This window comes from Gossypium hirsutum, chromosome A13 (genome assembly GCF_007990345.1).
Source record: "Gossypium hirsutum isolate 1008001.06 chromosome A13, Gossypium_hirsutum_v2.1, whole genome shotgun sequence".
Lineage (NCBI taxonomy): Eukaryota > Viridiplantae > Streptophyta > Magnoliopsida > Malvales > Malvaceae > Gossypium > Gossypium hirsutum.
Genome location: NC_053436.1, coordinates 95449819 through 95463149, shown reverse-complemented (window position 1 = coordinate 95463149; position 13331 = coordinate 95449819). Strand labels below are relative to the sequence as shown.

The following is a 13331-nucleotide window of genomic DNA, read 5'->3' as shown; positions in this document are numbered from 1 at the left end:
ATGAATACAATTTGAAAAGCCACAACGCTTCATATTGGACATACTCCTTGGAAGAAACATGCCCTATGAAAATGTATTCATTGGATGATAAATCATCACTTTTAATTTGAATAGTGCTTATGAATAATTAAATTTGTAAGATGATAAATCATCACTTTTAATTTGAATAGTGCTCATATTAATTTACAATTTTTACTTATCATATTGCATATGTGTTATTATTAGTTTCAAACCATATATTTTATTATTTATTATATTTAATTTTTAAACACATCCTTGTATTCTATAGATGTGGAAACCACGCGCATGCAATTGTAAAAGAATTTCTAATATTGATAATGTTGTTGATTGAGTTGGAGTCATAAGTTAACTCGACACTAACTCAAAATTGATCACAGCACCTTGATAAATTATTGCAGTGCATTTAGTATTCTTAATATGATGCATTTATGTATTTGAATTTCATTTTACTCACAATCTAATTTACCTTTTTTTCTTTCTCATGTTATTATTAATTAATTTCAAACTATCTCTCCATATGAGAAAAAACCTGAAATAACCTAATCTCTCTTTCTCGACCACCTTCTTTGAGCAATAATACATGCAATGTTTTCATGAGTTTGTTTGCTCTTACATCAACAATTAAATTTTAATTAATTACACATTGCAATTCATAGGCTGAGCACAAGGAAAGATGATAACAAGTTCTTCAAACAATAAAACGTTTAGGGTCTAAGATGATTAACAAGAAGATGGGATATGTTGAGACAACAAGCAAGAGAGTGGTGCAGTGTTCATTAGAATTCGACAAACAAGAAAATAAAACCATGCACATTAATCCGATTTAAGATCAAAACCCAATTTTTGGGGGGTAAAAAAAGAAACGAATTTGGACAATCCGAAGAAACGACATAGTTGATCAACCACAACTAAAAATAGCAAAAAAACTAAAAAACATTCTTACTACAAGAATTGAAACCACCATAATATTTAATTATCTTGTCCGAACCAGCCGCTGAAACTAGAGGAAGAGAATTTTGCTCCACTTAATCTCCCATTTATTTCTTCTATATAACCCTTCCATCCCTAATTTTCATAGGGTTTCACTCAGAAATTCCCCTCCTCTTTGCCGCGTCGTCGCTGCGCGGCGCTCCCCCTCCGTTTCCACCTCCATCTCAGGAAAAAATAATATAAGATAAGGTTAAGAAAAAGCAGGCATGAAAATGCCATGGATGAAACTCATGTGTCTTGCGTTTCTATTTCTGTCTTTACGAAATCAGATATGTTACGGTGCTCCGGACGACTATGACGACTATGATGAAGAAGAGGAGCCAAAGGAAAAAAATCCGCCGGGACAAGACAAATGTAACGGTATATTCTTGATGTATACATTCACGGAAAGGAATAAAGAGTTACCCCACGTAAAAAACGTTACAGCTCAAGCATGGTCGTTTAAATCCAAGGCTACCCTAGTGAATACTGGGTTAGAAGAGTTAAAAGGATGGAAGATGTTCATTAGGTTTCAACACAGAGAGGTATTGGTATCGGCGACGAACGCCATCCTCGTCGACGGTGCTGGTGATTTTCCAGCGAAAGTCGAAAAGGGTGCAACCTTATCAGGGTACCCCAACACGGATCTCAAGACCTCCGTTGATACTGCTGGGGATTTAACAAAGATGTCGACTGAGATTGAATTCACCGGCACCATGTTTGGATTGAACGAAAAAGCAATTCCCCTCCCCAAGTCCATCAGGCTCGCTAACGACGGCTGGAAATGCCCTATGCTTACTACATATCGTAAGTCTTTTTATTATTTTTGGTTATTTTCATGATTGTTAAATTGTTTTGTTTGATTATACAGGTACATTTTTGACCACATGTTGCCACAAGGACCCAAAGTACAAGAGTCTGAACCAGTCTGCGAAAGGAAAGTACACGCCTAGGCAATATGGAGACGTGAACTTGATGTATGATGTTCTTAAATCTTATGAAGGGAGCTATGAGGCTCAAGTAACCATAGATAATGATGGTACCTTAAGTCGGCTTGATAACTGGAACTTGACTTGGGAATGGATGAGAGGCGAGTTCATTCATTCCATGAGAGGAGCTTACACTCGGAGAATCGAGTACTCCGATTGTATTTTCGGCTTACCCGGCCAATACCTCAAGGGCTTCGATTTCAGCCAAGTGATGAACTGTAAGAAAAGGCCTGTGATTTCGGATTTGCCACTTGAAAAAGCTAATGATACCGAGATTGGGCATATTCCTAATTGTTGTAAAAACGGCTCTCTAGTGTCACCCGTGATGGATGAAAACAATGCAAGGGCTGTATTTCAATTAAGGGTGTACAAACTACCCCCTGATACACCCAAAACCGTCTTGTATCCACCCCAAAGATGGAACATCACTAGCTTAGTCAGTGCTCATTACCATTGCAGTGCGCCCGTCCGAGTCGACCCCTCCGCATTCCCCGAAGCCACCGGAACCGGCGCCAAAACCTACGCGGTAGCAAGTTGGCAAGTTGTGTGCAATATGACCAAACCGAAGAAGAAGAGAGCCAAGTGCTGCGTTTCCTTCACGGCTTATTACAGCAACGGGGCGGTTCCGTGCAGTACGTGCGCTTGCGGATGTGACGATAGCCAAACCGATAAATGCAATCCGAGTTCTCGGGCGATGTTGCTTCCACCAGATGCGCTTTTACTCCCTGCTGAAAACAGGACGGCAAAGATCAAAGCGTATGCAAAACTGAAGAAAAAACCGGTGCCCAGAGCCATGCCTTGCCCTGATAATTGTGTGGTTAGCATAAACTGGCATGTGAGTTCCGATCATAAGGCTGGATGGACTGCTCGTATGACACTGTTTAACTGGGGAGAAACACAGTTTAAAGACTGGTACGCTGCTGTTGAATTAAAAAAGGCAGCCTCTGGGTACGACGATGTGTATTCATTCAATGGGACCAAACTGGTTTCCCCTAAGAACACCATTTTCTTCCAAGGCTTGAAAGGGTTGGAATATTTAATTGAAATAAAAAATGGGTCCAGTGATAGTAAGCCTAAAGTGCCTGGGAAACAACAATCCGTTATTTCATTCACCAAGAAGAAACCTGAAGCAATTAACATAAGAAAAGGTGATGGCTTCCCTTCTAAAGTCTTCTTCAATGGAGCAGAATGTGCTTTGCCTGATAGTTTACCAAGTGCTGCAACTCTTCTTTCATCCATGCCTCTCCTCTTCTTCTCTGCCATTGCTTTCTTGCTCATTACATATCCTTTCCATTCATGATCATTGGCAAGTCTTCTTCTTCTTTTATGATTTTAACTCAGTAACACTTTGAACTAAACCCATCCATCACATTACTTCTTTTTGATACTTCAGGGAAATCAAATGATGCATTGTTGATGGATATACAGAGGAGGGCGGAATTGAAGAGTCGGGTTATTCGTTCAATCACAAAATCATCTGTTCAATGTTTTGAAAGATTTAAAACAAAAAAAATTTAGACCCAAAAAGACAAAAAAAGAAAAAATTTGTTCAAAATATGGGTCTGAAGCTCAAATCTGACCTGTTTTAATATCATGCAATATATAATTTTTAGCTGTAAAGATTATATATATATCATATACAGAAAATTATAGAGTTAACAATCTGAATGAAACTTCGAATTTTGTGAGAAGTTTTAGATGTATGAAAAATGTGGAATGGAATTCCATAGAAGCAATACTTTTGAGTTTTTAAACAGATTTAAGATGTGCATACCTGTCTCTGTCTCAAAAGATTCTCTCTCTCTCTCTTTTTTTCCTTCATTTTTTTAAAGGTTTTTTTAAATTATTTTTTCTTTTTCTGATTCTAATTCTTCATAATGGTTAAAAATTCAAGAATAACTTGAAGCAGAAGGAACTTTGAAATAAACCCAAAGCTTAAATACGTTTCTTCAGACAAATTACTAGGATTCAATGGTTCTTTGGAAAAACAATTCCTGTAATGTGAATGCAAACTCCCTTAATGTATACATGATGGTAATGTTTTTGCCCAAGGAAAAAAAACATGAATATTCTTTGTTTAAGATCAAGCAAAGCATAAACCCTCGATAAAGTAAGTAATAAAAATGATTCAAAAGAGAGAGTTAGCATTATGTTATTTCCACTCTTCATTTTTATAAACTATAATAAGGTGAGGATTTATGCTTTGCACCAGAAGCCAAGAAATCCAAAGAAAAAGTTAAGAATATGGAAAAGACACAAAAGCTTCTCTGCCACAGTTGGTAAAGGTTTCATGCAAGTTAGCCTACAAAAAGCCCTGTCTTGCCACCTATTGTTGCCAACCCCTTCTGTAGACTTCATTTTTCATCATTTTTTCGTACAAAGAAACAATTAGTCTTTGGTTCGCAATGGCCAACTCCATTTTGATAACAGATTATCAAAGAAAAGCTTTTAATGTAGTGGGGTTGGGGCTTTCTTTCATGCTGCTAATGATTCAGAAGGGTTATGCAAGAGATTTCTCAGTGAACTGGGGCCTTCACAATGGCACCAATGCTGAAAATTACAACCAATGGGCAGAAAAAAACAGATTTCAGATTGGGGACTCACTTGGTAAGTTCTTGGTCACTTGTCAACTTTAAAGTGATTTGTAAAAACTCGGGTTTAGTTCATATAACCATGCATACATATAACTTTCGTTGTTGTGTGTGACAATGGCACAGTGTTTACCTACACGCCAAACGATGATTCAGTGCTACAAGTGAATGAAGATGCCTACAAAAACTGCAGTGTAGAATCACCACTGTCCAGCTACACCGATGGACACACTGTTTTCTCCTTGAGTCATTCAGGGCCTTACTATTTCATCAGTGGAAATAAAGACAACTGTAAAAAGAACGAAAAGTTGGTGGTGGTCGTTTTAGCCGATAGAAGCAACCGTTCTTCGACCGCGAACGAAACCAACCCTTCTTCACCTCCGCCTTCGAGTTCAATCGATATAATGCCGTCTCCGGCACCTTCCGGTGGTTCTCCACCAGCTGGAACGGTTGAGAACCCTACACCAGCACCAAGTGATGAATCCAAACCACCAAATGCAGCTTCTGCAGTATTCATGAGTGTTACTGCTTCTATGGGAGCAGTATTTGCAGCTTCAACTCTTCTTTTAGGATTCTGAAAGATTTAAATTATGAATTCCATCTGTTTCCTCTGTTTTTTTTTTCTTGAATTTTTTTTAAAAAAAAACACTTATTTGTTTGATTTTCATCAGATACTGTTCACTGGGTTCAACTGTGTTTTTCTTGAAAATTGATTGTTAAAATAATCAAGGAAGAATGTGATACTTTGTATAGTGTTTGGTGTGATACAAAATAAATGGATTTGTATACTGTGTGGATTTGGTTTACCAGCTTTCTTTTCTCCCTCTCTATATTTTATTTCTCTTTTCTTTTAATCCCCTCCATAAAAAAAATAAAAAAATCATTAGCAGTATAATACCAGTAATTCTACATTAAGATACAATCCAGCTCAACTATAATATATAAACTTTCCAAAAAAAATGAATAAATGTGCTGACTAGCCGAAATAAGTCACACCATTGTCACAAGAGACCCCCCAATACTCGCATTCCACCTTACATTCAAATAATGTCCCACAGGTACAAATATTTCACTCATTTCTCTCCATTTTGACGTCAAATTTTCAAAGCAATAAATCACTTCGTTCATGGTACCTATTTTTTTTATTAATTTAATAAATAAATTTAACACTCAAAATTTACATATTTTTTTAATTTTATCTCAAATTTAATAAAATTAACTCATTATATTTACACATTCTTTCATTTAATACAAATTTAATAAATTTAGCCAGCAATATATATATTTTGTCAATGTTTACACACTATATAAATATCGAGAGCTAAACTTGTGAATTATATCAATTAAAATTACATATAATTAATAAAAAGCATTATCACTATGATTAATTGTTTTAATTGTTCACTTCAAAATTTACAAAGACTAAATTGCTGCAATTTTTTTTAAAAAATGACTAATTTGTTCAAAATCAAAATTGAGAGACATCAAACCTATCGGATGTAGATATTCTTAATACTTAAAACATATTTTTCATATTTTGTGAAAAAATTCACTTTCATGCCCGGATATATGTTTAAACATAGATATTAAACAAAAATACTTAAGAAGGAGGAGGAAAAGGAAGTCCAGATAACATAGCTTCCTACTATAGCAAGTAGAATGAAGGTGAAATAAAATTCTTGGGCTTCATTTTATATATAAAAGGGCTACATTTAGACTTGTGTTCCCTTGGAAAAATCTTCACTAATTAGAACTCTACAGAATAACAAGTTCCTTTTTGCCTGCCTATCAATAATTTTTGCCTATTTCTACTTTTTTCATTAGCCTAATTGTATTATGAAAAATTGAATCCAATATCCCAGCAACCTGCAATTGATAGAGAAGATTTTACTGATACAAGGCAAGTTGCGAAACGAAAAAAGAAAATGCTGTTCTGATGAGGATATTAGTAAGATACTAACCGTGAAAACACCTCCAATTATAGCGCAGACATTGGTGAGAAAATGTGAAAATGATTTTGAGTCTTCTGTTACCAAAACCTGAGTACAAAAATGGAAGAAAAATCCGTCAAATTAATGGAAAACAAGAATAGAAGGTAAATATAAGTTTATATAGTTTAAAGAATAACCTGCATCGGAGATAACTCAAAATGAAACTTCGCAACAGGTATGTACACGCTCTGTGCCAGACTGCTGTGCGCTGTGTACTCATATTCCTCGATAATTCTATGGTCATGAGAAGATTTTGTTGTAACGACCTCTGTTTTGACTACTTGAAGGTAGTGCTCTATCTGAAAATGCAATCAAGCAAGGTGAGGCTTGTGAGTCATGAGCTTGTACACATGACAATAATCTTAATTTCTTATTTGAGAATTGGTTACATTTTTATTTTATAAATTTTAGGTGGATTTGTTAGAACAGAATATTCTTTATTGTCAATCAAAATCTACGTCTACACCTATCTTAATCAGCCACAAGGTAAAAGCATCAATTGTTTTGACTTAGAAGCATACAAAACATTCATGGCTAAGACCAACTTAAAAGGTAAAATAAGCAATTGAACAGAAAGGGTCATAAGAACGAGGAAACTTACAGTAACATTTGCATCTAAATCACGGTGATTGATGAATGACCGACCATTCAACTTGTCATGGCTCCTACCAAGGTAAGGTATTAATCGCTTGACATCATTCAAAACCTGAGGTGAAACTGTTTTACCAAATGAAAGATGGCTTATGACGTGAGACATGTTCATTTTAGAAGCATCAAAAGAATGGGATCCTGATCGAGCAGAGATTATAAGGTTGCCAGGAACCTGCAAAGTACAACTCAAATTTTAATATTCTAAACTGCTCATTAATCTCAAGGTAAACAAAATTGATTGGACAAACTAATTATAAACAAAATAAGTCCAACGGTCAGAAACTAATCTAAAATAACAATTATAACCTTCTTTACACGCACGTAGCCCTCAATTCTGCATCCTCCCGACAATGGTGCTGGTCTTTTTGTAACATTAGATTTATCCTCTAAAGCTATCTTCTGGTCCTCCTGTGGAATAGAATCAACCAAATCTTCCATCGTCTGGAAGAAGCAGACAACTGCATTAGGTCATTCATGCATCTTTATCTTGTAAGATTTCTGTAACTGATCTATAAACTCAAATGGCCAATTCAAAACTAATTTATTCATACCTTAACCAGAGTGTCTGTATCACGATCTCCATAATAAGATTCATGCTCGTGGTGTCCATGGGTCTCCCTGAAATATATACAAGTCAGAGAACAATGTGAATCTGTATTGCACATATCATAAAGTTCAGCAGCACTAAATAGCCTAAAAGAAAGTAACAAGGGTCAAAGAAAAGTGGAAGCTTAACACATTGGCAGATAGTATATTTTTATTAATAGTTGATGTTACCAGGATTTGACCCCTGAAAACTAGAACTAAAAGTCCAACACTCTACTAACAGATCAAACAGCTGTTGGCAAATATAATATTGTCAAGTATTAAGCCACATTTAAAAAAAAGGGGGAGTGAGGAACAACGGGGAAAAGTTGAGAAGGGACATCAAGTCATTGATATTAAGGATAGAGTAGATATGTAAAATAATACTCTCTTTTACCTCACATCACTGCCTTTACGAAAAATTCGAATGGATGGGTACCCTTGAATGTGATTTCTGTGTGTCGAGAAGAAGACAGAACAAGTGAGCACAATAGTAGTTAATATAGCAGAAAGGAAAAAAAAAAGAGAAAGAGAAAAGAATAAACTTGTGGAAAAGCTATGAAAAAGATGCAATATTTGGGAAATAATTCTATACTAGAAGCAAGAAAGCCAAGTTTAAATATATGCAGTGATAAATATTGATATGTATTTGAAACATCGAAGAGATCAGAATGCAACAATGCCATTAGTGGTCAAATAATGACATATAATGACATCGAAGAGATCAGAATGCAACAATGCCATTAGTGGTCAAATAATGACATATAATGATATTCTCGAACAAGAAAGCATTAATTTACATGTCATAGAACATCAAATAAGGAAATACCTCCTACACAAGTCAACTTCTTCAGTACAATCAACCTTTGCCAGAAGAATACGCCCATCTACTTCTGGATCATATCTGTAAAATGCAAGGATGCAAAATTCATTGCCAAATCAAGAAACTATTTATAAATTTGTTCCATGGAAGAGAAATGATGTATTCTCAGACCTCTGCTTTATTATCTTGGCAGCTTTCTCCCATGACGGTTTCTGAAACCCAAAAAAACATGGTGAGGCTACTGATAAGTTAAGAAGCCACTCCAAGCATTCAGTGGTAAAAAGAAGCATATATACTAGTCGTAACTCATAACAGCTCAAAGCATATCATTACTATCAGTTCCACCTAAGATTTCATACTCCTTAGCAGCACGTGATTAATTCAGTCTAAATGCTATTTTTTTAAGAATATGGAGACAAATATGCATTTATTTAAGATACGGGACCTCACAAACTTCCTACTAGAGAAAATATCACATTATAATGTATATTAGAAGGCTATTAAAATGCACACTTATCCTAAAAAAAGGAGCTATTAATATAAATGAACATAAAGTTACAAAAGGGATTACTAAAAGTAGAGGATTTAACTATATCAGTATAATGTTATGTATGGGGACCACTTTACACAGCTGAAGATCTAAACAAATAATGCTTTCGGCAGGTATCTTCAAGACAAATCATGCATGCTAATAGTAGATTACCAGGCGAGTACTCCAGTAGCACCAAGGAGCATAAAAATTGACAACTAAAATTTGATACCTTCAAAAAAAAAAATCAAATCAAGTAAATATAGGTATCACCAAAATTGGCATTTAGCAAAAAGGGTCCACAGCGGGAACGTAATAAACACAAAATTAAATGGCTTGAAGCTTCGAATTAATCCACTTACTGATGTGAAAGCTTGTCAAAGCTAGCACTATTTAATGCTACAGAACCTTCATTGGTTTCTTCATCAACTTCATCTCCATGCTTAATGTAATGAGGAAGAGGTCCGGAATGAAACTCAGCACCAGTGGGTCTTAAATCTGGATCTATAGAAAACTTTCGGATTGTTTTTGTTATATTCAACCTGTTCTGAAAACAGAAGACACAGATTTAGTCATATGGACCAAATATAATGGTAAATGCCCTTCAGGAAAAGCAATCAGGCAACTTGAAGAAAGAAGTATGAAAACAATATTGACAGGCAAATATTAACACAATATCCAGGTGAAGTTGGTGTGGTCTATTTCAGTTTCTTCAGCATAAAAGTATTGTCAGATAAGTTTCTATGAAAGGCATTTGAAGTGCATTACTAAACTTGCAGCTATTAAAGTACTTCAAAGCAAGGTAAGGACCATCCGTGTAAGATATTTACAGCTAGATAGAAGTATAGGTTTTCTTTTTCAATTAAATTCAGCAAATGGAAGACATCTGACAATAGAAACTTACAGTTCCCAAGACATCACTCACGTCAACGGATGCAAATTCACATGAGAGCGCTGGAAAACTGGAGATCACTTGGAACAGTCAGCCAAAAATAAAGGTCAAACAATGTTCAAGGGTATTACGGAAACAAAGTCACATGCATACTAAGATCACTGACAGTATATCAACCTATGAAATTTTTGAAGAAAATCCACAAAAGTATGTCCAAATAAATCTTGACTGACATGTAGCAATTTGAGCGCAACATTTTTTCTTTTGAAAAGAAAGAAACCTGTATAGAAAGCTCGAAAGCAGCACAAAGTATTGTAAGAACCACTATGAAATGTTATCTTATTGCTCATTAGGTAGTCAAGTAAAAATATTGCAACAGAGGTTGGAGCATATTGCATGGGGAATTTCTAATGTTATCCCATTGTTCATTTGCTAGTAAACTGTTGGTAATATAACTATATGTGTGTTATGCAATAGATCTCATACTAATTAAGTTTTCCATTTCTTACACTTTTTTTATTTATTTCGTTATCTCATATAAAATTAGTAGCATGGTTGTTTTTAAGCTTCTAACTAATAAGTTAATAGTCTTGACTTTTAATATGTTATTTCAAACAATTTAAACATATTACATATGCAAATATATGAGAGAAAATATATATCATATTAAAATTTAAGAACAATGAATTACATTCAAAAATTCCCTTTTAGAAGAATTAAAAAATAATAATCACCATTTTATTCTTTAAATTCTAAGAAAAAAACAATTATCCTTTATTAAAAAATCAATTACTCATTTTTATTTTATTATTTTAATGTTGATTTAATTTTAAACTAATTGTTAATAATTAGACAATAAATATTTGTTTTATTAATACAATATTGGCAGAGGGGATGACAATGTTAAAACCTGTATCATCTAAGTGAGTGATAGGAGTTCCAACCACTGCTACAAACAACTGTCAGCAATAAATATTTAACATACTTATTTAGATGGTAGATTCATCAATACATAAGACTTAAGAGGTTAAAGTTACACATCAAAAATACAATTTTCAATAAAAATATTATTTTAATACATATATTAAAATTTAAATTTCTTAGATAAATCAGTAAAAAGATATTATAATAAAGTTAATAATTAAAGATTTTGTTTTATAAAAGAATTAATTAACTACAATTCAACCATTCTTATTTTTGGCATTAAATCCGGGTTTAAAATCAGGTTGGCCTCAGTTCAGATCAGGCTCAATTAATTTTTGGTTCGGGATTTCTTAGGCTTAATTATTCTCAAGCTCAAATTATTTTGGGCATGGACCATTTTTTGTTTGGTTTTGACTTTATGGTACAATTGGAGGGATTCCCAGTTCATAATCATTTTGCCACCTATGCATATGACATTACAAGATTATTTAAAAAAAAAGAAGAGAAAACAGAATATATATATATACATACACAGATTTTGAAATTGATACAATGACTATTATTTTGGAAAACTAAAAATTTCTAATATGAAAAATTTCAACTGTACATATTGAGTAATAGTAACATATTACTTTGTTGATAAAAGTTTTACCCTCTTTTGGATGGGAATTAAATTACCACCCAGCTAAGTTACCTAATTACTCAAGTCATCAAAGATCATTGACACAAAAGATCACCGAGTTCTCGCTGATCTAATCAGTAGGTGGAGGCCATTATGGGTTTTTGGGTGATCAATCATACCAAACACTGAAAATGCCAAAAATAGTCTTACTTCAAGATCCAATAACAAGATTGTATGGCAAGTAATACCACATAAAGCTTAAGACTTTAACTACGAAAAGACATTACAACCAAGAGAACATTGCCACGGGAAATTAATGCACCTGATGTTGAAATCAATGCGTAGAAAGTCCCCGTCAGAACTATTGTCAACAACAATAGATGTTGTCGTGCTGACTGTTAAATAATCATTCAATTCCTGCAAAAGAAATTTAATAGATTAAAATGGGTGTAAGTGAAGAAAACAGAAATGCTTTCATTACAAGGCAAAATTTGAAGTAATAAACTACAAATATATCTTATAATTATCATCAGAGCAAAGGCAAGGAAATGACAACAACTAATACGATGAAAGAATGTTGGACCATAACTGTTGTTCGGGGTGAAAAAAACAAACAAACTACAAGTCAAGCGCGTCAAATCAGATCGAGTTTAAGTTGGAGTGTAAAAAGAAAGGCTGCCTACCATTCCAAATAAAAACATCATAGCAAGTGCTGCTATAATGGATAACCCTGCACCAGATAATGATGCCTCTGTCAAATCTCTAGGGATCTTCCTGTACAGAAATGAAAGAAATAAAAAAGAGGAACTTTATAGAAGCAGAATTATCATTATAAAATTTACTTAAACTCCGAATAAGAAAAACTAAGCATTTCAGCAGATGGAGTGAATGCGGTATGCTTAAACCTCAATAGGAAAAAAGAATACACGATATTGAAGAAGAAGAATTTCAACTCATTCACCAAATTACTATCAATCTTTCAGCAACCAAACAAGAGTTTCTCCAAAACTATTGAAGCGAATACAATCCAGTGCTAGAAAGCAACAATTTATTTTCATTTCCCAGTGAACAAATAAACGAAATTTCAATCCAAATGTAGCAAATAGAGATTAGTTTAAGTCTTTCTAAAAAATGCTCAGATCCATTCTTTTGAGTCAATCATGAGATAAATTAAAAAATATATATAAAACAAAAGAATGCGATGAATCAAAAAGAGAAAAGAGAGATCTGAACCTGTAGAAATCGACGGATTTGATCTTGCTTGAAGAAAACATTGCTTCTGATATTAATAAATCAAAATCAGATTTTTAAATAGAAATGTTCGAGAAAACAAAGAAAATGGAATTTAAATCCCAAGCAGATATCCGGCAACGAAGAAGAGCCTTTTCTATTTTATAGAGATGAGCAAAAGGCATTTAACTACGTAACTCTCGTGCGTGTTTTTTTTTTTTTTAATTTCTCCTTTTACCCAAGGTTTTGTCCTTTTTTTCAATCTGGTTGTTATCTGCTGTGAGTGAAACTAGATTTTACATCGGAGAACTGTCCTCTTAAATCTGCCACGTTGCATAATGGGGAAAAGCTGGGTCGAAATTTTATCTGAATATTTCAACAGTTTTGCTCTTTTTTTCCCCCAAATGGTATAAAATACAATTAAAATAATAAATGGCTTTCATAAAAATATATTATTATGAAATAATCAAAGAATGCTTTGTTTGATAGAGTGAAAAAAGTTAAGGAAAAATAA

At 34.0% G+C, this 13331-nt stretch overlaps 3 protein-coding genes across 4 annotated transcripts; 2 read left to right on the top strand and 1 right to left on the bottom strand.

Moving 5' to 3' along the window:
- Positions 1 to 1195: 1195 nt before the first annotated feature.
- On the top strand, positions 1196 to 3717 carry LOC107895191 (COBRA-like protein 10). The gene is made up of 3 exons (XM_016820450.2): positions 1196 to 1797; positions 1862 to 3285; positions 3373 to 3717. Exons 1-2 carry the CDS (start codon positions 1218 to 1220, stop codon positions 3277 to 3279), a joined length of 1998 nt encoding a protein of 665 aa, XP_016675939.2. The 5' UTR covers positions 1196 to 1217; the 3' UTR covers positions 3280 to 3285; positions 3373 to 3717.
- Positions 3718 to 4173: 456 nt separating this feature from the next.
- On the top strand, positions 4174 to 5376 carry LOC107895190 (early nodulin-like protein 3). The gene is made up of 2 exons (XM_016820449.2): positions 4174 to 4586; positions 4697 to 5376. Exons 1-2 carry the CDS (start codon positions 4385 to 4387, stop codon positions 5146 to 5148), a joined length of 654 nt encoding a protein of 217 aa, XP_016675938.1. The 5' UTR covers positions 4174 to 4384; the 3' UTR covers positions 5149 to 5376.
- An 860-nt stretch (positions 5377 to 6236) lies between these two features.
- Positions 6237 to 13020, bottom strand: LOC107895188 (protein disulfide-isomerase 5-3). 2 transcript variants are annotated; one of them, XM_016820447.2, is made up of 15 exons: positions 12821 to 13020; positions 12271 to 12361; positions 11910 to 12004; positions 10054 to 10111; positions 9512 to 9696; positions 9324 to 9381; positions 8792 to 8832; positions 8627 to 8701; positions 8195 to 8251; positions 7764 to 7830; positions 7519 to 7653; positions 7163 to 7384; positions 6699 to 6860; positions 6532 to 6609; positions 6237 to 6436 (listed from the first exon to the last, which is right to left on the bottom strand). In XM_016820447.2, exons 1-15 carry the CDS (start codon positions 12859 to 12861, stop codon positions 6359 to 6361), a joined length of 1443 nt encoding a protein of 480 aa, XP_016675936.1. In that variant the 5' UTR covers positions 12862 to 13020; the 3' UTR covers positions 6237 to 6358. The 2 variants fall into 2 exon arrangements, with proteins under 2 accessions (XP_016675936.1, XP_016675937.1); XM_016820448.2 differs by having other exon boundaries at positions 12271 to 12357; positions 12821 to 12960.
- Positions 13021 to 13331: the final 311 nt, after the last annotated feature.

What these genes read in the sequence shown, in the direction of transcription:
- LOC107895191 (XM_016820450.2), top strand. Translation starts at nt 1,218, where the DNA reads ATGAAAATGCCATGGATGAAACTCATGTGTCTTGCGTTTCTATTTCTG. An exon ending in CCCTATGCTTACTACATATC is followed by an intron (nt 1,798 to 1,861) that starts GTAAGTCTTTTT and finishes TTGATTATACAG; the next exon opens with GTACATTTTTGACCACATGT.
- LOC107895190 (XM_016820449.2), top strand. Translation starts at nt 4,385, where the DNA reads ATGGCCAACTCCATTTTGATAACAGATTATCAAAGAAAAGCTTTTAAT. An exon ending in TCAGATTGGGGACTCACTTG is followed by an intron (nt 4,587 to 4,696) that starts GTAAGTTCTTGG and finishes ACAATGGCACAG; the next exon opens with TGTTTACCTACACGCCAAAC.
- LOC107895188 (XM_016820447.2), bottom strand. Translation starts at nt 12,861, where the DNA reads ATGTTTTCTTCAAGCAAGATCAAATCCGTCGATTTCTACAG. An exon ending in AAATCCGTCGATTTCTACAG is followed by an intron (nt 12,362 to 12,820) that starts GTTCAGATCTCT and finishes ATTTCTGTACAG; the next exon opens with GAAGATCCCTAGAGATTTGA. An exon ending in ATTTAGATGCAAATGTTACT is followed by an intron (nt 6,861 to 7,162) that starts GTAAGTTTCCTC and finishes TTGCATTTTCAG; the next exon opens with ATAGAGCACTACCTTCAAGT.